The sequence below is a fragment of the Macadamia integrifolia genome, chromosome 13, assembly GCF_013358625.1.
Source record: "Macadamia integrifolia cultivar HAES 741 chromosome 13, SCU_Mint_v3, whole genome shotgun sequence".
Lineage (NCBI taxonomy): Eukaryota > Viridiplantae > Streptophyta > Magnoliopsida > Proteales > Proteaceae > Macadamia > Macadamia integrifolia.
The window spans coordinates 28,184,951-28,209,507 of NC_056569.1; the positions used below are offsets into that span (position 1 = coordinate 28,184,951).

General features: G+C 37.8%; 2 protein-coding genes across 5 annotated transcripts; both read left to right on the top strand.

The window, feature by feature from the left end:
- Nucleotides 1–759: 759 nt before the first annotated feature.
- LOC122058625 lies at nucleotides 760–10,823 on the top strand. 3 transcript variants are annotated; one of them, XM_042621263.1, is made up of 9 exons: nucleotides 760–919; nucleotides 1,098–1,709; nucleotides 7,085–7,249; nucleotides 7,522–7,620; nucleotides 7,791–7,892; nucleotides 8,019–8,138; nucleotides 8,550–8,690; nucleotides 9,018–9,365; nucleotides 10,404–10,823. In XM_042621263.1, the coding sequence occupies exons 2-9, from the start codon at nucleotides 1,101–1,103 to the stop codon at nucleotides 10,590–10,592; spliced, it is 1,773 nt and encodes a 590-aa protein (XP_042477197.1). In that variant the 5' UTR covers nucleotides 760–919; nucleotides 1,098–1,100; the 3' UTR covers nucleotides 10,593–10,823. The 3 variants fall into 3 exon arrangements, with proteins under 3 accessions (XP_042477197.1, XP_042477198.1, XP_042477196.1); XM_042621264.1 differs by having other exon boundaries at nucleotides 767–1,709; nucleotides 7,791–7,862; XM_042621262.1 differs by having other exon boundaries at nucleotides 769–1,709.
- A 1,283-nt stretch (nucleotides 10,824–12,106) lies between these two features.
- On the top strand, nucleotides 12,107–14,647 carry LOC122059295 (putative 4-hydroxy-4-methyl-2-oxoglutarate aldolase 3). 2 transcript variants are annotated; one of them, XM_042622006.1, is made up of 3 exons: nucleotides 12,107–12,203; nucleotides 12,298–12,343; nucleotides 14,096–14,647. In XM_042622006.1, the coding sequence occupies exon 3, from the start codon at nucleotides 14,103–14,105 to the stop codon at nucleotides 14,601–14,603; it is 501 nt and encodes a 166-aa protein (XP_042477940.1). In that variant the 5' UTR covers nucleotides 12,107–12,203; nucleotides 12,298–12,343; nucleotides 14,096–14,102; the 3' UTR covers nucleotides 14,604–14,647. The 2 variants fall into 2 exon arrangements, with proteins under 2 accessions (XP_042477940.1, XP_042477941.1); XM_042622007.1 differs by lacking the exons at nucleotides 12,107–12,203; nucleotides 12,298–12,343 and adding an exon at nucleotides 12,399–13,127.
- The last annotated feature ends 9,910 nt before the right edge of the window (nucleotides 14,648–24,557 follow it).

The window sequence follows — 24,557 nt, forward strand, 5'->3', positions numbered from 1 at the left end:
AAGAATTAGAAAGAGGGAAATGACACAGGTGTTCTCCTCCCTTTGTTCTTGCAATACTGCATCTGAGAAATCAAAGGAGTTGAAGGGAGGAGGTTCTTGAGCCTTAAAATTGATCCATGACTGGTCTTAGATTGTACCCTGATGGTAATTTCAAGAAAATCCAAACGCATCTCTGGGATGAACAATTGCAAACACTTATTTTCCATCTTCTTGAACTTTGTTTTCGTACCAAGAAGAAGAGAACATGTTAAAGTTACGAGACGAGATGATGTTTGATTCTCCTCTTAGTTCTTTCTATCATATCCTTTTTAGGGGTCACATTTAATTAATATTAAATGTAAAAATTCAAAGGAATGAAAAATGATTTAAAATTGAAAAATCAGATTGAATTTTAGTGTCCATAAAAATATGGTAGATTAGAATTTAATTTCAAATAATCATTTTTAGTTCTAAATTTTTGCTCTCAGATTTTGATAGAGCAACCATATTAAACACCGTATAATTACCTTATGTGTTTTGTTGCACCGAATTTTTTGAAATGTATTATTATCATATGATCTATTTAATTACTATATGTATCTGTTCTTGTATTATCACCGTTCCCAAACTTACTAACCATGCTCCCAACCATTGTTAGGTAATAGTCGTAGTTTTCGACGACCATGTGGCCGTAATTGTATATCACTTGTCTGAAATTTTATTTCTTCTGGGGTAGAAAGTAGAATATTGGAGTCGGAAGTCTTTTTTTTTTTGTAGAAGTCCGAGCCTGATGAATGCTTTAAATTTCGATTTCTCCGCCAAATCTTTCACATCACCTCTGTTGTAAAGTGAAGGAAAGTAGTAGTAGTTGTTAGTTGCCTCTCCTTGCTTGCTTTTTCTCGGTCCTCACTCCTCAAGTCCTCTCTCGTGTTGTAGTCATGTGAGTGACGTGTTTACCTTCCTCCTCTTATTTGAAATCGATACTTTCCTTGTAAATCTTATGGACCATTTCGTTTCAGCTCCACTTCCGTGCTTTGTTAGTACTACCTAGAATTTGGAAATCATCTTCAAACCCTAGAGTTTGAGATATCTTCCTTTCTTTCTCTTCTTCTTCTCAGGTAATGGCGACTTCGGCATTTAAATCGACGACGAAGCGATCCCCAATTGGAACTGCTGCTTCCAATGCGGATGATGCGGGCTCTTCCAATAGGAATGCAACTCATCATCGCCGCTCCAGGAGCCTCAGCAGATTCTCAGGGCGCTCCCATGCGCTGGACTTGGATGAGCTACCCCCGGCAGCAGCTGCAGCTGCAGCCAAGGCCAGATTCGTGAACGCTGACAGGGGTTCAGGCTTCCCTGAAACCATCATCAGCCTCGACGACCTTGCTAAAGACTTCTTCTCTCCCCATCTCAACCTAAAGGACGAGGACAGGGGCCTGGACGTCCTCAGAGGAAGCGAAAGGGGCCGACCACGATCATCATCAGCCCGCCGCGCTTCTGCCATAGGAGGCACTTGCTCCTCTGCGACTGCTACTACAACTTCTTGTATGAAAGGCTCGTCTCATTCTCAGGACTCGAGGCGCGGAAGGTCCGTTTCCAGGCAACACGCACGACCGGGTGATGCCGCTAATGCCTCCGCTTCCACTGCCAAACCTCTTTCCGACAGTAAATCTAGTTCCAGGAGGAGGCGTTCCCTCTCTGTTGCGTGCTATCAGTTTAGTGATTCGGAGGTACGGCTATCCTCGATCCTCCTTTACTCTCTCTCTTTCTATTCAAATATTTTTCTCTTCAGTTTGTTTCCTGGAGTTTGCTCTTCCCCCGAGTTCATAATCGTGACTCTTTTTGCTGATTTTCTTTTCCTTTTCGTATATATTATCTGGAATGGCGCAGGAGGTCATCCTTTGAATGATAGGATATGAAGTTCTTTACGATTGACATGTATTAGACAACTTTTATCTTTCTAATAACAGTCTGAATTCTTTTTGAATAGGGATAAGTTTTCATTCAGAGTAAATGACATGCTTTGAAATGCATTCCCAAATCTTCAATTGTTGTGCTGCAAAAGAGAAACACGCCATTTCTAATCATTAATCAATAGAAACCACTTAATAACCTTTTGTTTGAGTTATTTATGGATTGATTGAGTGAGTATGATGACAAAAATGAGTCACTAATGATGAAAAGCAAACAACATATGGGGGGATATAATTTTGATAATGCAATGCTAATTTTTTTTCCGGGTACGTTGTTAAAACTGGTTTTCAATGAGAGGACAATTAGACAAATGAACTATATCCAAACCAACCAATGTATGGAGATAACTGTGTACCATTATATCCCATAATTGATGTGTTGGGACAACCTCCTGTCAAGAGTTTGTGATGTTATTGGAAAAATTTATGCATCAAATCGCAAGGTTTTGAAACCAATTAAAAAAAAAATTCCCACCATGACCAGGCAGATGAGAAAGTGTTTAACATGAAATTTGGCTAAAATAGAAATGAGGTTTCTAGAAGACATGGCTAAAAAATGTCTTCACCAAGAAAACCAGTTGTTCTTGATGTGGCATCATATCCTATAGATTCCCTGTTTGAGTGTTGATTGCTCCAAAGTACTTATTTTGGTATTTGTATCAAGTGTAAAGAGGTGGGTTTTGGTGGTAAAAGGAGTGTGACTGTGCTGATATTGGGCTTGGATAGAGGAGGTTTTGTCAAGGTTGCTGCTGCCATAAAAAATTTGCCCAAATGCTTTTAGTTACAAACTTTGAAGCTTCACTTTTTCATCTTATGCCTCAGCTTGTATTGTTTCTCATGAATGTGGAACAGCCAGATAGGATTTCTACCCATAGCGGTCTGGGAAACAGGGCAAGGCTCTTTTGAGCAAGGGGGGCATGCTAGCTTTCCGTCTTATCCTTTTACGTTTCCCTACTTTTTCCATACACCCATGTTAACTATCTTTGAGTATGTTCTTACAGAAAGAATTCTTTTTGTTAGAATAAGGATTAGTGTGTCGTAGGGGCACATTGAGTTTTTCCCCCCTCCATCGACCCTGATTAGAGTGGGGCGGTTGGATGGGGGGTATAATTGTAAATACTTTATTTGTTATGTTTTGTACTCTTATCATGACTCTATCATGATTTTATATTATAAATAAGGGTCTTGTGTGATCAGTTAAAGACACACAAGCATTCTCCCATTCTTCCTGTTAACATGGTATCAGAGCCTAATTTCTGATTTAGGTTTTTAGTTTCTAAGCATACCTTCACCTTCCCTTCCATTACCTTTGTTAGCCTCTATCGTATCTTACCTTTGTCCCATTAACATACCATAAGGCAGCAGATGCAGTTGGGCGATGGGTGTAGAAGAATTTCTTATGATTTGCTTTCCTTTTTTTCAGTCTTAGGATTAGTTGGTAGTATTTTATTTGGGTGAGATTTTTATTTCAGTTACTATTTAGGATTAGTTTCCATTTTTAATTAGCGTCCAATGTTATGTCATTATTTTTTTTAAATAGCCAATTAGCCATGTAATGGAGAAGAAATCAGATTTGAAGTTTTGAAGATTTTGAAAGACTTGAAAGATTTTTCTTGGGTGTGAACCGTGGCTGCCATAGCTGTTGTTTTCCCTTTCTTCCCTCTCTGAAGTTCTCTCCTCTATTTCCTTCCATTCTTCTACTTCTTCTATATTTCTTCTTCTTCTTTCTTTTCATTCTTATTCTTTTTTTCCTCATGCTGTTCGAGCTCTTGCCTGGTTCTCAAAAGGGATCATTCTCTCTCAAAGGAAGGACATCCTTGATCTGCTGTCTGAGATAGGTATGTTGTGTTGTTATCTTTCTGATATTTCTATGGAAGCTAGTAGGTTGCTCAAGGAAAAGGAGGATGAACCAGTTGACAAAGGCCGCTACCAATGGTTGGTAAGAAAACTAATATATCTCTCACATACACGACCTGACATTGCTGTTGCTAAGTTTGGTCAGTCAGTTTATGTATGATCCCTATTCCTCTTATATGGAAGCTGTTATGTGTAACTTACAATACTTGAAGTCAGCTCCAGGAAAAGGGATCCTCTTATCTACTTATGATCACCCTCGAGTTGAAGTTTATATAGATATTGATTGGGCTGGCTCATCTAAGAGAAAGTCTATCTCTGGTTATTGTACCTTTGTATGAAGGAATCTTGTCATTTGGCGTAGCAAGAAGCAGAATGTGCTGGCTAGATCTAGTGCTGAAACAGAATTTCTTGCATAGCACAGGGGATTTGTGAGTTACTGTGGTTGCATACACTATTGGATGATATTGGTGTACCTGTTCGTCTTCCTATGATGCTTTACTATGATAACAAGGCTGCTATCAGTATTGCTTATAATCCAGTACAACATGTCCGAACCAAATACATGGAGATTGATAGACACTTCATCAAAGAGAAGTTGGATGCTGGTTTGATTTGTGTTCCTTTTGTGAAGTTTGGTGATCAACTAGTTGATTTGTTCACTAAAGGACTGATTGGAAAGCTGTTTCATCCTAGTTTAGTCTAGTTGGGCATGTGTGACATCTATGCACCAACTTGAGGAGGAGTGTCAGAATAAGTATTAGTGTGCCGCAGGGGCACATTGAGTTTTTTCCCCCTCCATTGACCCTAATTAGAGTGGGGTGGCTGGATGGGGGTATAATTGTAAACACTTTATTTGTTTTGTTTTGTACTTTTATCATGACTCTATCATGATAGTCATGACTCCTATTATGACTTTATCATGACTCTATCATGATTTTATATTATAAATAGGGGACTTGTGTGATCAGTTAAAGACACACAAGATTCTCCCATTCTTCCTGTTAACACTTTTAACACGCATAATAAAATATACTTATACATATATATTATGATACTCTGGATGTTCAAATATATTAAGTCAATTCCAACTGGTGACATTGTTTTTTTTCTACAATATAAGGTGTTAGCTCAACTCAGATTGATGAACTTTTCCTTATCTTGACCTATTTCATTGTTGATAAGCTAGGGGGAATTTTTGTCATTTTTAAGGTGAATGGTCTCCTCCGATGTTTCCCGTACATCAACAAAATTCTACTCCCCATAGAAACAAAATTTTGATGGCCTCTTTATTAATTTCCATTGAACTATCAACATTATCAGGACATTTTTTCCCTTTTCAGTTGAGTTTTGAAGGGCCTGTGTCAGCAAACCCCTCTACACCACCACAATTTAGGAGATCACATTTTGAAAGAAATTCTTACTATTTTGTCTGAAAGAGGTTTGGCTATCTAGATACCTTTTAGATTATGGGCGCACACGAAGACATAAAATCCTACATAAATTAGGGTTGCTCAGGAAGCAAGTCGGTTTGAACAGAAAGGAATTAAATAATTTCATGTACGGCATGCGCTGCTCAGAGGAGGGTGTAGAGTTGAAAGGAGTGATAACAACCGAATCCTTAATTAAATCAAATCAGGAACATCACAAATATAGGATAAAGTAAGGGGGGTGGCTAGTGAGAACTCATTGTTCTAGATGACTCAGGGTCCAAAATAGGCTTTTCTCGTCCAATTTTTGGTAGGTTAATTACAAGTGTGCACTGGATAAATTAGCTCATCTCCAAGTCCTAATCATGTCCTACTTAGAAATCCTTCTTTTGATTGAAATTCCCAGAGCTACTCAATAAAGTTGCTTTATTAGTTCCCCTAAGTTTTTGATGAGCCAATCCACCTCCTTGTTCTTTTTCCAGAAAACAAGCATCTGTATAACTAAATGGTGGGTCTTCTCCACTCCCTCTTGTAGCTTATCCAGCTGAAACAATGAAAAGGAAAACAATGTAAAAGCAAAAGAAAAAAAGGGAGTGGGAGTTTGGGAAGTCTGATATGCTTCATCATGGTGTAAAAATATAGGTTATTTGTATCTGGATGTTGGGATTCCTTTAGACTTTTGTGGCATATGGCTTCCCCAGCTTTCCAAGAAGGTTCGAGGTCTTTGTTTCGGCCAGGCCAAAAACTGAGTTCTGGTGAGATCTCGGTGAGATCATGGTGAAACCATGTTTTTTTGGACAAGACATCTCGGGATAACTCGGGGATGGGTTTCGGTGCCCATCTAGTCAAGTTAGCCCCTGAAACTTCTCATCTAGCATATTTTAGGCCTTCTAAACACAGTGAAAACATTAAATTTAAAAAATCAAACTCTAAATGGCACTTTGACTTCAAACCCTAGGTTGATAGTCTATGACATAGATCTATCTTAGGTTATTCCACACATTATTTGGTACTTTTAATAATTCAAGTAAAAGTTTAAAACAACTTAGATAAACAGAAGGAACTAAAAGACATAAAAAAATTTCAAACTTCAATCTCCAAGTGTTGAAGTTGATAATCTCTATTGTAGAGGTGAGATTTGGAAAGAAGCGCCACACAAAGTCTTGTAGGGGTTTTCTTCACAACAGGGTGAGGCAGGTGAGATCTAGTGAGAAAGGCGAGAAATCTCATCAAAATGGGGATTAAAACATCATGTGACTTGGTCGAGTCGAATCGAAACTAAGAAATGAACCGACCGAGATCTCGAGTGAGATAGTCAATTTTCATTTGCCTATGGTCTCCACTTGCCAAAGCCAAAAAACGAGATTTTAGTGAGTTCTTTCCGAGACCTCGAACTATGCTTTCCAGGCACCTCAAACCCCCCCCCCCCAAAAAAAAAATCATAGTTAATTGGTTCTAGAAAATCAACCCTGTTGGATGCCCTTAGTATCAGATTTTTGCACTTGTTTTTGGAAGGTTGAAGAGGAGAAGAAAAATTATACGCCAGATGTTTAGGATTATCATATCAAGTAATGCTTTGGCCTCCTAAAACATGTGTTCAATGTGCATGATCAGGAAGGTTGTGGTGGGGGTTGATCATATCATCATTCTTTAGATGGTACCTCTTGAAAAATGTTAAAGAAAATCAGATGTATAAGTTATATATAAGTGTACGAGTCTTGTTTCTTCTGTAACTGAGAGATGAAGTTGTAATATGGACTTGGATAGTATTATATACGTGTACAGTTTCTTCATCATTTTCTTGGACAAAGGTAAATAAATAAGTTTTTTTTTTTTTTTTCATGACAGGGTGATGTGGATCCTTCACATGTATCTAGCAACCATGCTAAGCTGAAGAATTTCACTTGTGGAAATCACAAGAGGACTTCATCACATAAGCCAACAGCTCCTGACCAGTGTCTGAAAAGATCTCTTAGTCAGAAAGATTTATCAAAGTTATACGATGGCTACTCTGTAAGAAATTGTCATCCCTTAAAGCTAAACAGGGATTCTACCCCCCCAAAAAAAAAAAAACCTAAACAACGCCTGGTGTTTTATTTATTTCTTATTATTTGGTTGTTGACAAGAAATAGAGGAAGTTCAAAGTTGCGATAATGAGTAACTGAAGAATATCCTGGTTCAATGATCGTGTTGTTGTCCTTACTGTAGTTTTGTATCATGTTCGTTTGGGAGCTTTATCCGTGGAAACAAAGCAGACTTAAAAGGACATTTTTTTAACCTTTCAGAGCCACTCTTCTGCATTAACTGATGATGAAGCATGGAGTGCTTGTTCCAGTAAAAAAGGATCTGAGAGGAGAATAAAAACAGTTTATGCACAGAAAAAGGTTGGTCTCTGGAATAGAGCAGCTTAATTTAAATGAGCACTATATTGCACTGGATCAGATGGTGGTGTTCTTACCCTGTAGCAAAAATTAAACTTTTGACCTCATTTGAGAGTTTTAAAGAAGTATCTTTTTGTCTTTCTTTCTTTTGTCATTTTCTTTTACACTTTCAGATAGACCATTCCTATGGGGATGGAGAAAGAACTGCATTGTATGAAGCCATGCCAGAAGACCTCAGACATAAGGTTGAAGAAATCAGGATTGAGCTTGAACAAGTATTTGTTGATTTTCTCTTTCCCTAAACCTGATATACTACTGAATCTGTTCTGCTCTAGTCGTGTAAGACTTGTGCAAAACCTTGAGTATTTGCTGAAGCTTGTGGTCCTGATGTATTTTTGCAGGCCATGATGAAAGGGAGGCCCTCTGTTTTTGCGGATGGTGATTGCTTGCAGTCAAACAATTCAGATGTTCTTCAGGCTGTTGCCATGATCCGAAAGAATTACACATCAAAGTTGGAACAGGTACTAATTGTCAATTTAATTATCTTTCAGAACTCAGACACATCTTCTAATCATCTTGCTTCTATCTGATAGTTAATGACATGTATTCTGTTTATTGTACTCCCTGTGCTCCTGACCTAGTTAACCTTGAACCAAAATGTAGGATGGTGCAAAGAAGAGAATCACTATTTGATAGACTTGACCTTGATATCTCCTTGATCAGCAACTACCATGATCTGAGATCAGTCATTACCTATCTATTACATTCTCTTGGTTGTCCCAAAGAATTGAGCTGAACTTTAGATGAACATTTCAAAATAAGAAGGATATGGTAATCTGATAGGTTATTTGGGCCTCTATAGCTGCAATGTCGTTTTATTGAAATTTCCTTTATTGCCACAATATTGATAGATGTGAACATAAAACTTTCAGTCAGAAAAGCGTAAACAGGATTTGCTAGCTGAGATAATGGTTGAAGAACAACGTGGTTGTGAGATTTCTAAGATTGTTAGAGAATTGCTTCCCGATCCAGAAAAGGCTGCTATTACAGAGAAGCCATCACGTCCTAGAAAGGTAGAATGCTCTCTCCCTCTTGCTCAGAAAACACTGCGTACGCATGGATACACCAACTCGCCCACAAATGTGCAGACATTAACATGCCTGGAAGTGCAGTGGGTAGACATTGATGTCCTTTACTCTCTCTCTCTCTCTATGTACCACATGCACACACATGGAGGCACTAACCCCCCCCCTCCCCCAGGGGGGGGGGGGAGGGGCACATTAACAAGTATACAAGTCGAGTGGAATGTCTTTCTCAAGCCCTGTATTTACTGTGGTTACTTTTTGTGGGCCCTCCCTAACCCTCCCTTTTCGTTAAATCTTATTTACTAATTTTATCAGAAGAGCAATGATAGAAGCAGGATGTCCAAGTGCTTGAATGAAGAGGCAGAGAAGTATTTTGAAGACTTCATTTCAAATGTTGAAGATACAGATATTTCATCATTCGATGGAGAAAGGAGTGATGCTAGTTCGACATTAGGAGGAGCAACAAGGCCAAAGGACATCATGATCTGTTGTGGGGAAACAGAAACTTTTGGGTTTTCAACAGGATCTTCCCTTCCTGTTGAAATGGACGGAGTTCTTCTTCCTTGGTTGAGGTGGGACGCTAGCAGTGACCACTCTCCTCTATTATGCAAGAGTAAGGAGAAAGCAACGACAGTGCAAAATAATGTTCATGATGCACCTCTGGTAATTCTCGAGTTTCTTTTTTTATTTAGCATCGTGCTTGTATTTTCATCTTGAAGTTGATGGCTGGGATTTTTGGTCATTTGCATGAACATGTCATTGATTTGCATGTTTTATGGACTGATTTAACCTATATTATAACCTAGGGGAATTATTTAAAATGAATGGAGTCAGGTGATATTGAGGTTTTCAGCTGTCGGATTGGAATCTGACAGATGGTGTTGCCTGCATTTATTTGTACAAATGCCCCTAAAAAATTCTTGTCTAATTGTTAAAACTCTATCAAAATAACTACCCTTTGAACAAACTTGCAATTGCTTTGACAACAATGAAAGTTTTTTCAGCTTTCTAGACAACATTATTTCCCCGTGGGTAGATTTTGAGTAAGAAAATGAGCGGGCAAGTGTTATCAACCATTTTATCTGTTAGATTGAGGATTTATGAGGGCATACCCATTCTGCATGGGGAGATGGAATTGGGTTGAATTTGAATTTGAGTGTACAAAATTTGATAGTTCTGTGGCCATGTCCCATTTATATTGTTTTTCCGTTTCTTCATTCATGGTTCATGAGTTCTCGTTAAGATCTTTGCGAACATTGAATGGTGCTTGAGAATCTTAATACGTAAAGTTCCTGATGCATTAAATTCTACCGGGGTTCTATAGCACTGATGAATTCATTGAAGAAGAAAGACCTCACAGTTTATGGAACTTGGACATGAAAGATGGAGGAAAAAGATGATAGAAGAGTTATCTGGGATTTAATAGTCTACCTGTACCTGGCCTAGCATTAACGTCGATCTCTAAATTTAATTTGTATGACACCTTACAATATGCCTAGAAGCTCCTTTATGGTTGTCTTTCAACATAATTTATTGTCTAGTTTAAATCATTCTGATTGCTGCAAACAAAGTTCTTGATTTAACTAGTGACATAAGGTTTATGGTTCACCAAATATGTTCCTCTATACTCGGTGTATTTCTTACTAATTAGACTAGTTGACATTTATTTATTCATTCTCTCCATGTGCTCTCATGTTACAGGAGGTCGGCAGAGGATTTGCATTACCCAGAAGCTGCCTGAGCCACTCTGCTGTTAGTGGACCAAGTGGATCTTGGTTTGACAGAGAGGAGTACCTCCCTGACAGTGAAGATCTCCTTATTGAATGTTGGAGGCTACGGCAGAGAATAAATTCAGGTGGGCTTATTCTCTGCAGTAGAACTTATCTTTAGTTCCAACCATTTGTATTCATGTTCTTTTCTCTGCTTGAATTAGTGAAATTTTGTCTTTTGTATAAATCTCATCCAATAGACGGTCTTTTACGTAGCAACATACATGGGGACATGGGGTGGTCAGTGGTGTACCTTTGTGGGAACTGATTCTTAACTTCTGGCCAAGGAATTCAAGTACATTTAAATTTGTGGCCTTGAAAAGTCACAAATAAGAAGGTTTAATTTCGGCCATCCTGAAAGAAAGTTTACATCTTAAACAAATTCTCAGGGTAAGGTTGCATAATTTTTGCCCCCGGATACTTGCGCATGCAGTAGCCGAGTGCATTAGGTATGCCCTCTCTATTCATTGCTATACCTAAAAAAAGGAGGATTCATATCCTCAAACTGCATGAAGATGATTTATTTTATTTATTTGTTTCATAATTTTTAAACCTTCTTGTCAAATTCTATCAAAAAAAAAAAAAACATTCTTATCAGTATTGTGAAAAGGTATACGTGGTGGTATATCTGGATTGAACGTAATCAACCCTCTCAGTTTTGTAACAGTTTGGTGGGATTCCCCATGGTTAATAAATAGGGTTAGGGTTTATGCTTACGGAGCTGATCTATAGATGGTTTGGGAGATTTGGCCATTTGGGTAGTAATTGTAATTCAAGAATAACATTATACACTTTTGCCATCTCATACAAGATCGTTTGATTCGATGGTCAATGCCAACATTGCTGAACCTATATATTAATGGCAAGAATGAGCAGTTAAGAATTAGTTCGATGGTCATCAAAGCATGTATAAAAATCCTCTGCCGCATTATATTGGTGCAGTGAGAATCTGGATGGCTGAGAGCACCTTGGGGTGTGCTTGGATGCTCTTGGCCACTCAGATCCGCATCTCACCAATGCAGTGCAGCAAAGAATGATTGCTCTCAAAGTTCATTTAAGCATGAAAACATGTTGTGCATTGTTTTATGATCCTATCTTAACTGATGGCGATGTTTCTAATTTGAGTCTCGATTTGTTGGAAATGCTGCTCGTCGACCATTGATGACCCTAATACTAAGACGTTGGATGCCTATTCTGTTGATGGTATTGGAAATAATCCTCGGCCACAGATTGGAGGTTGGTAATGCACTCTATTACCTTGTGGAATGATGAAAAGATACAAGTGAGAAGAGAGTAGAGGAGAATAAATCGGAATGGGAAGAAGAAGTTAAGACAGAATGAGAGGGAGAAAGACGTGTTAGGACATTAACAGTAATCTATTCATGCCCTCGTCCTTGCTGTGATCCCTTAAAATAGGCATACATAATTGCAATATTCCCCAATTATCTCTGTGGCGCACGTCGTATTACGCCACAGACGAGCCCTACGCAAGACTGACAGATTGGGCGTTGGCTTGGGCGGTGTGCCAAGCGTTTTCCCCCAAAATTTGTACCTCAGAATTTAGATAAGTTCCCACCTTTGATACATGGACGGGACCCGCTTTTACTCTTTTGGACGAAATTCGTTGTCTCGTGGCTCGTCCACATTTGGTATTTTTGTCAATATAAAAGTTGGGATATATCTCTACCAACACGCACGACTGTAATCAAAGAAGAAAGCTAGCAGTCGCCCATCGCGCGTTTTCTCTCTCTCTCTCTCTCTCTCTCTGGGGCTGCTAGTTGCTAGTTGCTAGTTGCTAGTTGCTAGTTGCTAGTTGCTACCTAGCTTCCTCGCTTCCTCGCTACCTCTTCCCGAGTGCCCTGACTGCTGCAGGTAAGCTTCGCAGAAATTCTTGCCACCTCCCTCTTTTCCCCTTCTCCGCCTTCTCTTGTTCTTTTCTATTTTAACCTAATAATTATCTGTTATTTTTCTTTATTTCTTTCTTCATTGGCTTTTTAAGATGACATCCTTTATGCGCTCTTCAATCTTCATATGGTATTACGGTAATCGATTGGGTTTTTGGTTTTTTTGGGTCAATAATGAAAATGAATTCATTTAAAGAAAGCCGAGGAGGTAATTCGATCAGCCAGAGTAGAAAGTAAATCGATTTACAGGAATGAGAGGTTGGTTCAGCCACCAGAATCGAGACAATCTGAGTTTAGACTTTAGAGGCACCTGTAGCAAGCCTATGAGCCTCAATATTACGATCTCTAGATCCAAAGACAAAAAGGAAACCAAAGGAAAAAGAGGTACATGCAAGCTAAAATGTTCTCAATCGATTGGCTATCTTGTTGGGTCTTGAGCTCTTGATCAAGGAATGTATCGATCATGATTCGTATCATACACCATCGCCGTGGAAGAGCTAGCTAGCTAGCTAGCGGTAAATTCCTTTTTTCTTTCCGTTCTTCCCTCTTGGTATATATGCTTGTTAATTTGCCCCATTTCATTTTTCTTTTTTATGGTTCCCCTGTGGTTGTGTTGTGGACAACTCCTCCCTCCTTTCCTTAACAGAGTTGCGAGAAGTTATGGTTTGATGATGTTCAAACGTTTTCATGCCTTTTCCCAGACAACTGCAACACCATAGAGCAGAGAGGGTTCAAACGTTCACTTCTTCTGCGTATGCTTTCGTTGGCTTTTGCATTTTGATATATTCTGCATTTACTTTCAAAAGTATTTTATCCGAAATTCAGGGATGCTGTAATATCTTGTTTGGTCTCGCAAGACCGAGATTCTGAAATTTTAAACAATCTAACTTCCTTGTGAAGAGCCAGGACGAAGAAATTAAAGGTTTTTTAGGAAATAGTGAAGAAGTTACAAGTGGTGATTAATTTGAAAGCTAGGGATTGGAGAAGAGGATTAATCAGTGATCTGGGCATTTCTTAATTCTGATAAAGAAGGCACCCCTAGTGAAGAGAGATTTTGTTTATCAATCAAAGCTGCATCTACAACTGTACAACAGAAACATATCATCCACCAGACACCATCCATGGTGTATTAGGAATTAATTATATCTTCAGAACATGCCAAATTGTTCCAGGGACACCTTTATGAACTCCTCGGTCATTTGTTCCTGGATGAAGGAGGCATTCTAGCCAGATGAGCATCCAAATTAATTAACAAAGTTCTCATTCTTCTCTAGAATGAGTTCTGCATTCTGAGAATGGGAATGTGGCAATGTGCATTACCATATACCACACACAGCCTTTAAATTGTTGGATTAGGTTACAGAGATCAATTAAGATTTCTCCTAGAAAGCCAAGAGGGGGCCGAGGGCTGGGAGGGAGGAGGAAAAATGCTATATATGCATGCCCATAATCTGATGAGAAGCTTATTCACAGCATCCGTTGATGATGTTAAAACTCCCCTGCACCATTCTTTTTCTTCTTTTGAATTAATAAGGTTCTTTTTTCCAGTTCTGCACTGAAGCACTAGTTTTAAAAAGTCAAATTAAACACGTTAGGGAATGTTCCAATTAAAGGTTGTGAAATATGGATAGTGTTCATATTTGGTTATATATATGCTATATATTTCTGGCTAGTATTCCATTTTGCATATATGGGACTTAATAAGATGCTGTACCTGCAGGATCTAAATGGCTGCCTTAGCTACTGCTGAAGCTTGCGACTCAAATGGAGCACTTTTGGCTAGTGGCGAACTCCGTGTTCTCCAGCCAATCTTTAAGATTTATGGTCAATGTCGGGCATTCGCAGGCCCTATTGTCACACTTAAGATATTTGAGGACAATGTGCTAGTGCGGGAGCTTCTTGAGACAAGAGGAGAAGGAAGGGTACTAGTTATAGATGCTGGAGGAAGCATGAGATGTGCCGTAGTTGGGGGGAACTTGGGACTGTTGGCCCAAAACATGGGGTGGTCTGGTATTGTAGTCAATGGCTGCATTAGAGATGTGGATGAGATCAATGGATGCGATATTGGGGTTAGAGCCTTGTCATCACACCCATTAAAATCCAGTAAGAAAGGTGTGGGTGAAAAGCATGTCCCTGTTTACATTGCAGGAGCTTTGATTTTTGATGGGGAATGGCTCTATGCAGATGGTGATGGAATTCTTGTTTCAAAATCCGAGTTGTGTGTTTGAGTACTCGTTTAACGCTCGAAATAATGGAGAGCAGTGTTCTTATATGCATTTGCTAAGTTCACAGGCATTGCATGATAGCTTCCAATAATAATGTTTCCTTCCGGGATCTAGGGTCGTTAATTTACTCTACGAAAAAAAAAAAAAAAAAAAATTTGCTCTACTAATTAAGCATAGTTCTGTCAACAATTAATATTCTTTTACAATAGGGGGACAGATATACGGTGAGATGGGGGGTGTCACATCAGGACCTCTCTTCTTTCAACACATATTGGATTGTGTCCTATATTTTTTTTTTTTACGTTGCTGAGGAGTCTCATTAGTCATATCTTCATATTTGTATCGAATCCTTCCATCGATGTGAAGGATCTCAACTAAATTGTAAAGGTAAGCAACCAATGCAAAACTGTTTGAGAAACTCCTTAGTATTTCAAAAGTTACAAATATTTCAAGATGGGTATTTTTGTCATGCAAAAGATCTGCCACAATGAGTTCATATATTGAATTCTAAGGGTGTCAATCGATTGGGTCTCGCCGGGCCTATACCTTTGGACCATGATCTACCTGTTTAAGGAATAAGTCAATCTCGGCCAGTTTTGTGCCGAGTTTGGTTGGGTTCTGGACTTTAACTGGGCTTCTCCTAATGGAGCTATAATCGGGCCTTAAACGAGGTAATGTACCAATAAAGCTCTAAAGGGGCCTTAAACGGTCTTTAATTATCTTAAATTTAAGATACTTTAATATATTTTATTTAATCATCTACAATTTAGAAAAGATATTACATTTGATTGCATTCAATAATTGATAAACATATCAGTATATATCATATTCTATCAAAATATATATATATATATATATAAATGGTCGGGCTAAATGTGTCTGGCCGAGTCAGGCTTGTAAACAGGTCGGGCCAGTTGGGCGCTCGTCAGGCTTACCCCTTGTACCGTGTACTACCTGTTTATACATGGGCTGGGGCTAGGCCTAACATGTTTAATAATTGGTACATGCTAGGCCGGTCTTGATCAGCTGAATCTGTGCGGGCTTGGGATTGATAGCCCTACTGAATTCCAATAATTTCGATATCTTGTAAATATGTGGTAATTTTTCATTCCTTTGGGATATCATTGGGTTTCTAAAAAAATAGGATAGAATTGGGATAATTATGGAAAGATTTACAAAAGTAAATGCAATGAAAATCTAGATAAAAAAATAGAAAGGTACCAACAATTTGGGATAAATAAAAAAGAATGAAAAAAGGGTAATAAAAGAGAGAGAATAAAATAAAAATTGAGGATAAAACAGTCAAGATAAAGATTAGCCACAAAGCATGAATACAAGTACCTATATAAAAGTAAATACGATGAAAATCTATATAAGAAAAAAATAGAAAGAGTGCCAACAATTTGGGAGAAATAAAAAGAATGAAAAAAGGATAAGAAAAAAAAGAGATAATTATATATATATATATATATATCATAGTATTTGATGAGCACATTTATGTGTGAAATCTATGATATAAAAGCATGCATTGTATATATTTAGAATGGAGCTACCTTGGGTCTTACACTCTTTTTGCATGTTTTATATTTTCAAGGACTTAAGCATTATCGAGCAATATATCTCCAATTTTATACGTAAAGAAGTCCTGTTTCTTTTCATGGTTATGAAGAGGATGAAATTCTGAGCAAGATGGACGTGTTCGATTAAAAGTACACATCCGTTTGGTCATCCGTACAAGTGATTATTCTTTTCGGACCATAAAAATAATAATGGATCATAACTGAATCGAGATGCAGAACCAGCCTGACTGCAATTGTCCCAGGGGCATAAGGAATATTCTAAGATGCCAATAAGGATTGATGGACCACATCCATTTGTTTTTGGTAATAACAACTACCTAGCATAGTTAGTGAGTTGTGGTGTGCAAAATCCCTTCCTCATTAGGAGGTCTCAAGTGAAAAAAATAGAAAAAGAAAGAAAGAAAGAAAAATCGTGGGAACCATCTACTTCCTATTTTCTCTCATTTTCTCTTCTCTCTCCTCCCTCCACCTCACCACAAAATAGTCCAAGGGGATCCACCCTTAGATGTCCTCCTCTTTCCCCTATTCCCTATAAAAGGGAGTCCACCAAACCCTAAAGGGTTGTCCCTCTCTTCCTCTCTTCTTCTCTTCTTCTCTTCTTAGGGTTTTTTTTTAGTCTCTCTCTCTCTCTCTCTCTCTCTCTCTCTCTCTCTCTCTCTCTCTCTCTCTTTTCCTTTAGTTCTAGTTTTAGTTTTTTTGCTATTAAACACTTTTGTGATCCTCTTTTATTTAATGAATGCAAGCACTTTTGTCTTTGATTTAGTCTTTTAATTTTATGTTATATGCAATTGAAGTTGTAATTTTCAAGTTCTAGTTCTAGGTTTAATTCTAGGTGACAAGAACAAGCTGTGGAGCATCTCCTTTCAAGTTCAAGTTTCTCTTTTAGACTTGTTTTCTTTAATATTAGTAATTTCAGATTTGGTTTATTCCAGATCTGTTTTTTAGTACTGGTAGTATCTCAAATCGATCAAGTTTTTAGTTCAAGTATTGAAGTTCAGGTAAGTAGGCTTCTACAGTAGTCTTCTCATCCCCCCTCATTCCCTCTTCTTACCACCCTTTCAATTCTTAATTTATGATTTAAATTTTAGTTTTTACTTTGAAACTTTCCCATTCCCCCAAGGTTCATAGCTAGATTATGCGTTGGCTTTGCCTCTTTCTAGCTATAGAACCATCCTTTTATTTTGATTATTTATATTGCATCACTTCCCCTAAATCCAAGTAGAAAAGCCCTTGTAAGAGTACTCTCTGGTCAAGTAGGGAAGCTCGTATTATTTATGGTGCATCCCTCGGGCTAAGTAGAAATACCTACTTGTGTGCCTTTCTAGTTTTTTCCCCTTTTATTTTATTTGTTTACTTTTTAGCACTTTTTATTTCAGCACTTTTACTTTCATTTATTTGATTTTTAATTATGTGGTTTGAGTATTTAAATTCCTAGATGTGAATCGTTAGGTTGTTCAATTTTTATTGTAATTTCAATTCCAATTTCCTTAAATGTGTTTGTTAAGACGCTTTTAGATGCATTTGTGTTAGGTCGGTAGTTAGAAATAGATCACCATAATTAATAGTGCACTTTCACATTACTAGAAGAAGCCTAAAATAAAGTGGTTGCTCTCTTTGTGTTCGACCCATTAGCTACACTGACCTGTATGCTTGTGGTTATTTTTAAAATTCAAACAAGTTTTTGGCGCAATTGTCGAGGAGACAGTTCCATGTTATTTTTCGTTTTCTTTTAGTAAATTGGAGTGTTTTACTTACTTTGTTTTATTTTTATTTTTCTTTTATTGGTTTCTTGAGAAGAACAACTTGTAATAATAGTTGTATCGGTGAAAGTCGCCAAGCCTCACAGTATGATAAAGACAGGTTTTGCCCTGTAGCAGTACCTCAAGAACTGAATTGAGCAACCCCCGATCCCTACCGGTAAGCTCACAAAAAGCCAAAAAAATAAAAAAATCAATTAAAAATCAATAATAAAAAATTTCCATTCTTTTGTACGTATCTTATTCTAGTTGTGGGTAGTTTTCTGTTGTATGAGTACTAAGGGGTACGTAATACTGAGAATTGGTTAGAAATAAGAGATCCAACAAGTAGTGACCCTATACCTATACTCTCATCAATACCTTTCAATATAGGAGACCAATAGCCAAACCCTCCACCTAAATCTCTGAAAGATAGGTTCTACCCTACTAAAGCAGCCCAACCTTCCTGTATAGTTCTACCACAAGCCCAGGGCAATAATTTTGAGCTCAAATCTCAGTACATCACTATGTTGCCTCCACTTCCATAGTCTGCACTCTGAGGATGCATACCTATTCCTTAGGGAATTTGAGAAGGTTTGTGTTCTGATTAAGGTCCAACAGTTGACTGATAATGCTGTAAAATTAAGGTTCATAACTTTTGCTCTCAAGGACCATGCTAAGAAATGGCTCTATGGTCTGCCTACCAATTCCATTGCCACATGGGATGGGTTTACTATAGCCTTCCTGAAAATTTTATTTCCTTTGCATAAAACCAATAAATTCAGGAGTGACATTCTTCAATTCACGCAAAAACCTAATGAGTCGTTCGCCAAATTTATGGAGAGATTTAAGGACCTCCTTCAAGAATGCCCTTACCATGGAATTAATACATGACAACTTTGTCAAATCATTTATGAGGGTATTGATTATCTGACCAAGCAGTTGTTAGAGTCTATGTGCCCCAAAGGTTTTACATCCTTTACAGATGAAGATGACGCTTAGAACTTTTTGCTTGAATTGGCTGAGAAAACTAGAGAATGAAAGTCTACTCAAGAAATTGAGAGGATAAATAAGGGTTATCTTGTAGAAGGTGTTGTGGCCAAAGAGTCTCAACTTGAGAGTCTTATCAAAAGACTCAAAGCCATAGTAGTCAAAGGACCTGCCCAACTTAACTAAATAAATCATTCTGTGCCTATGTGTAGGTGGTGCCAATCTCCCACTCATGTGATAGAGGAGTGCCCTAATATTTCTCGTGAGAATGGTTTAAATATATGTTCCGAAAATATGAATGCCACGTCCCAAAACAACCCTTATAATCAGACTTATAATCCAGGATAGAGGAACCATCCTAACTTCTCTTGGAATCAAGCCAATAATCAAGTAGGTAATTTTCAACCCTTGAGTTAAGGATAGTTTGTTCCCCAACAATAATCAAATAAGTCATAATTTTCAACCCTTGAGTCAAGGACAGTTTGTTCTCCAACAAGCCAATCATCAAGTAGGTCCTAATTTTCAACCCTTGAGTCAAGGGTAATTTGTTCCCCAATAAGCTAATCAAAGGAACATGCCCCCCAATCAGTAAAACGTACAATTTTAGGATCGCCACCCAATCGGCTATTCCACCACCTCCTGTAAATCAACCTCCATGATACACGTGAGGAGATGGTGATTTGGCTAGGCTTTCGTCTTAGAGAAAAGCATAGAACTTCTCATGAGTACTTTCATGACAAGCCAACATAACATGGAGAAGCAAATCTCCCAACTTACTAATGTTTTGCATGAAAGGGAGAAAGGAAAGATGCCTAGTTAGCCTGAACCAAATCCAAGGATAAGAATATGAATCATCAACCAGTTTCAAATCAGTTGAATTTAATTCAAAAGAGTCCACAACAAGAGTTCTCCAACCAATGTAATGTTGTTTATGCTCTTAGGAGTGGCTGAGAATACCAATAGAGTGTTCCTAAATCTTTCTCATCTATTTGTAAACACCTAATTTTGTCACCCCCCGGCGATGATGACACAAGAAGAATTACATGTTGGACATTTTGGACTTGGAGAGTTTTCGATCTTAGAGTAGAAAATGACCATTTTTTTTTTATAAACTTTCAAGAGAAAAAATTTTTAAAAATTAGAATTTGATGTTGTGGATTATTTTTGTTTGTACCCTTAAGTTAGACATTACACTTTGATGTGAGAACTATGCGAATCGACGCCCGATTCTCTCTTTCATTATATGATCCGGGTCCCTACTTTATGAATATTTTTGTAAATATTCTCAGTTGAAACCACAATCATGTCTCACATCATTGGATAGTGCTCGGACTAAGCTTTCTAACAACATATTACACGTCAAATTCTGAATAACAGTTTAAAAGATATGACCCCCGAAAGTTAACTCCAAAGTTCGATATCATATTCCATTCCGAGTAACCAAAGAGTGCCACATGGCGCCCAAACCCCTTTGTCCAAAAGCAAGCCTTTTTGGATAATTCTCTCTAGTTTTTTAGTTCCACATCAGAAATAAGAGAGAATTTTCCCAAGTCCCAAAGCTATAAGTATAGCCCTTCCTCTCTTCCAAAAGGAAGGAGAAAAAAATTGAGAATTTGGGAGAGAGGATGGCCCCATCAAGGTTTTGGCTAACTTCTTCCCTCTAAAATCAAATATTCTCCAAGTCTGAAAATTTAACACATTAATCCTTCCTTGAGCCAGGAGATCTAGTCCGGTTCGGTTCGATTTGGGGGTTGAAGTACAAGGGTTATCTCCCATTGTTTCTTGATTAAAGCCGAGTTTAAGGTATTTTTCTTCTCCTAATTGCAATTTAGAAGTAGTTTAATCTAATTTAATAGGTTAGGTTCTAATTTATTAATGATTGGTTCATTTAGATTAATTAGGTTTAATTAGTTTCAATTCGGTTTAATATGGTTTATTAGATGTAACCCGATTCAATTAGGTGTATTTAGGTCTTTTGGTTCAATTAAATATGATTTTTGTTTAATTGGTTTAATTAGTTTCATTTTAGTTTTATCCGGTTCAATTAGATGTAAGTAGGTTCATTATTATTATTTTTTAGGTGGAAAAGCCAATAAAAATCAGCTCTGTTTCTTTATTCCATTTATTCATTCTCCTAAGGTACTCGGATTACAGTTTCTATTTCCATCCAGGAAACAGATAAATCACTTGATTCCTGCATGTCTTGGACAGCAAAATTGAAAATTAGAATACATCTTCATTTCTCAACAGCTAACACCCCATACAAACAATAGAACTAAGAAAAGTTTCATGCCTTGAACTTCTGAGTGAGTTTCCCTACACCTTCCCTACAGTCTCCTGCAATCCTCTTTGCACCATCAGTAAGTTTCTCTACACCTTCCTTGCAGTCTCCTACAATCCTCTTTACACCATCCTGGAGGGTAGAACTAAATTCTGTTATGTTTTGCTGCAACTTTTGTGTGGATTCACTCACCTTCAAAACAACAGCCCCTTGAATCTCTCCAGTCCTTTTGGCGGCTTTGGCGACCCACTCATTTAAAATAGCAATTAAGGAGATTATCTTCTGGATTATCTTCTCAACCACTGCTAGGGGTGTCAACGGTCTGGGGTGGTGCGGTTTCGGTCCGGTTCCACCGGTTTCGGTGTGACTTTGGAACTGACCGAAACCGACCCATTAAGGATTTATCGATTTCGGTCCGGTGTCGGCTTCGGTGCGGTTTGGGTTCGGGTTGGTACCGGTTTGGATTTATCAGGTTCATTTCGGTTTGGATCGGTTTTTTAAACCGGTATGGAGCCATTAGGAAACAACCAAATGCTGAACTGTTGAACTTCAGTTTCTTAAATCAATTTGTAACTGGGTTGGTTTTGGCTTTTGGTCTAGTTTGGATTCGACTTTCCATAAAAATGTATACAAAACTATGCAAATTTTGATTTTTTTAATGAATTTTGGAGTGTTTCGGTTTCTTACCGGTTTGGTTTCGGTTTCGGTCCGGGTTTTGAGCCGGTTTCAGTTTGGTTTCGGGTTCATCCGATTTTCGGTGCGATTCGGTTTGGTTTTGGGGTTGCAATACTCGAAACCGAACCGAACCGAACCAATAAGGCTTCGGTTCGGTTTGGTCCGTGTTGTTATCGGTTCGGTCTGGTCGGTTTTACCGGTTCGGTTTAGGAATTGACACCCCTAACCACTGCTTTGCCATTACCTTTGAGGTCATGTACCATAGCCTTGAGTTTGTCCACCAATTTCTCAACCCGGTTCACAGTTTCAACTGCAGACTGCTTTCTGGCCTCAACCCATATAACACCAACATTGGCATCATCTTGGAGGTCTTTGTCGACAACTACTTTAATGCCATGCCTCTCCCAACATTCTCTAGCTTCCTCTATAGCTTTTGCTTGCTCCCTCCCTCTTTTTGCTTCATCTTCCACCCAAGCCCTGGCCCTGGACAATGCTTTCCGCTCAACCTCCAGTCCATATTGTAGACGGGCAATTGCTTGGTTTTCACTTTCAGCTTCCTTCCTAAGCTTCTCAATCCTTTCTCTTTCAAATGATACCTCCATCTTGTTGCTCATAAGGATCTGCAACTGCTGTTCTACATCATGCCTTAACTGTGAGAGAACTTCCATTTCTGCCTCAATAGCAGCCCGTCCTCTCCACAGAGCACTATTTTCTTCCTCTCTTCTTCTCCTTCCCTTCTCCATGGCTGCCACCACCCACTTCTTCTTCCAAACCAACTTCTTCTTCTCATTTTCTCCTTCTCTTCTGTTCCTTGCTGTTGAATCCATAAACCTGCAACTTCTTTCTCTTCTTCTTCTTCTCATCTTCTCCTTCTCTTCTGTTCTTTGCTGCTGAATCCATAAACCTGCAACTTCTTTCTTCTTATTCTTCTTCTTCTTCTCATTTTCTCCTTCTCTTCTGTTCCTTGCTGCTGAATCCATAAACCTATAACTTCTTTCTCTTCTTCTTTTTCTTCTCATCTCCTCCTTCTCTTCTGTTCCTTGCTGCTGAATCCATAAACCTGCAACTTCTTTCTCTTCTTCTTCTTCTTCTTCTTCTTCTCATCTCCTCCTTCTCTTCTGTTCCTTGCTGCTGAATCCATAAACCTACAACTTCTTTCTCTTCTTCTTCTTCTTCTAATCTTTTCCTTCTCTTCTGTTCTTTGTTGTTGAATCCATAAACCTGCAACTTCTTTCTCTTCTTCTTCTTCCTCTTCTTCTTCTCCTTCTCATCTTCTCCTTCTCTTCTGTTCCTTGTTGCTGAATCCATAAACCTGCAACTTCTTCTTCTTCTTCTCGTCTTCTCCTTCATCCTTTCCTCTTCTCCCCCTCCTTTTTCCATAACTGAAATCATCCCCTACTTCTTCCCACTTACCTTTTTTCATAACCAAAATCTGAACCACTACAGCTCCCATCTTCTTCCCTTTTCCAAAATCCATCTCTAGCCCATCGTCTTCTCTTCTTCTTCTTTTTTTATTTTCTTGTTTTTTGTTATTTCTTTAATTTGCTGATTAGATAGTCCATATTTGTAATACCTACAAACTGTTATTTCATTTCTATTTTCTGTGTGGAATCTTCCCCTCCTTTCGTTCTTTATTTTTATTTTATCTGTTTTGGTTTGATTTGAAGTCTATAATGTATCCGATCCTAAAATTTAGTGTTGGGATTGCCCTAATTTTAAACTTTAAAATCAAATGATTTTCCTTACCTTTTAATAATATATGGGATGTAGTTTAGGACGTAGACTTGTATGGGCGTGGTTGGCCCCTCAAACCGGCTCGTAGCATTAGGACGTATTTGGGGAATGGGTTTGTGTTATAATTTCTTATTTTTTAGGGCTTTTCACCCTTTTTCTTTAAATGCAATAAAAAAAATCAGATCTTGTTTAAAATAGTGCAATTAGTATATTTGTATTCCAATTCATCCAACCTTCCCTTCTTTTAGCTTGTTTAGCTTTCTTTAATCATTCCATTTAGCTTCTTTGATTAGTTTAATTACTTAAGCTCATATATCATTTTTCACTAGTGTTTTTCTTTATCGTAATTAGTTGTTTCAATTATTTAATGGGTTCAATTAATATAACATTTAGACTCTAACATAATATAGGTATAGCATAAAATAATCATTAGACATATTTAATTTAGAAGGTAATTAGCATTGCATTTATTTAGTTAAAAGATTCTCTTCTCATTAGCTTAACTAGGGTTTTGAAAAATGTTTAACTCATCTTAGATTAGCTTAAGGTAAACATAATTAGTGCAATTAAACTTTAGGTTTAGTTTAATCCTCCTATACTAGATTAGGTAGATTAGTAAAAATGCATTCATTTAATGTAATTAATCCATTTCACTTTTATAAATTAATTAGGTCTCATTTAATTTATAAATCTTTTTACCAATTAGATTAAGTAGGATTGCAATAATTTATTTCACAAATTACTAGGGATTGGGATTAATCATTTTAATTAATTCAATTTGGGATTTCATAAATTCATTAATCATTCATCTAGGTTAGGCTCAATTAATTGAGTTAGTTTAATTTAGGGTTTTCATATGTCATGCTTAGATAACTAGTTTAGTGTTTTCAGTGACCTAGATTTAGGACTAGTTAGTAGGGTACAAACAAACTTTGATCAAACAAAAGGAGATCGACCTTAG

Coding starts and splice junctions, on each gene's coding strand:
- LOC122058625 (XM_042621263.1), top strand. CDS start 1,101: ATGGCGACTTCGGCATTTAAATCGACGACGAAGCGATCCCCAATTGGA. Junction 7,893..8,018: donor TCAGGATTGAGCTTGAACAA/GTATTTGTTGAT, acceptor GTATTTTTGCAG/GCCATGATGAAAGGGAGGCC. Junction 9,366..10,403: donor ATGTTCATGATGCACCTCTG/GTAATTCTCGAG, acceptor CTCATGTTACAG/GAGGTCGGCAGAGGATTTGC.
- LOC122059295 (XM_042622006.1), top strand. CDS start 14,103: ATGGCTGCCTTAGCTACTGCTGAAGCTTGCGACTCAAATGGAGCACTT.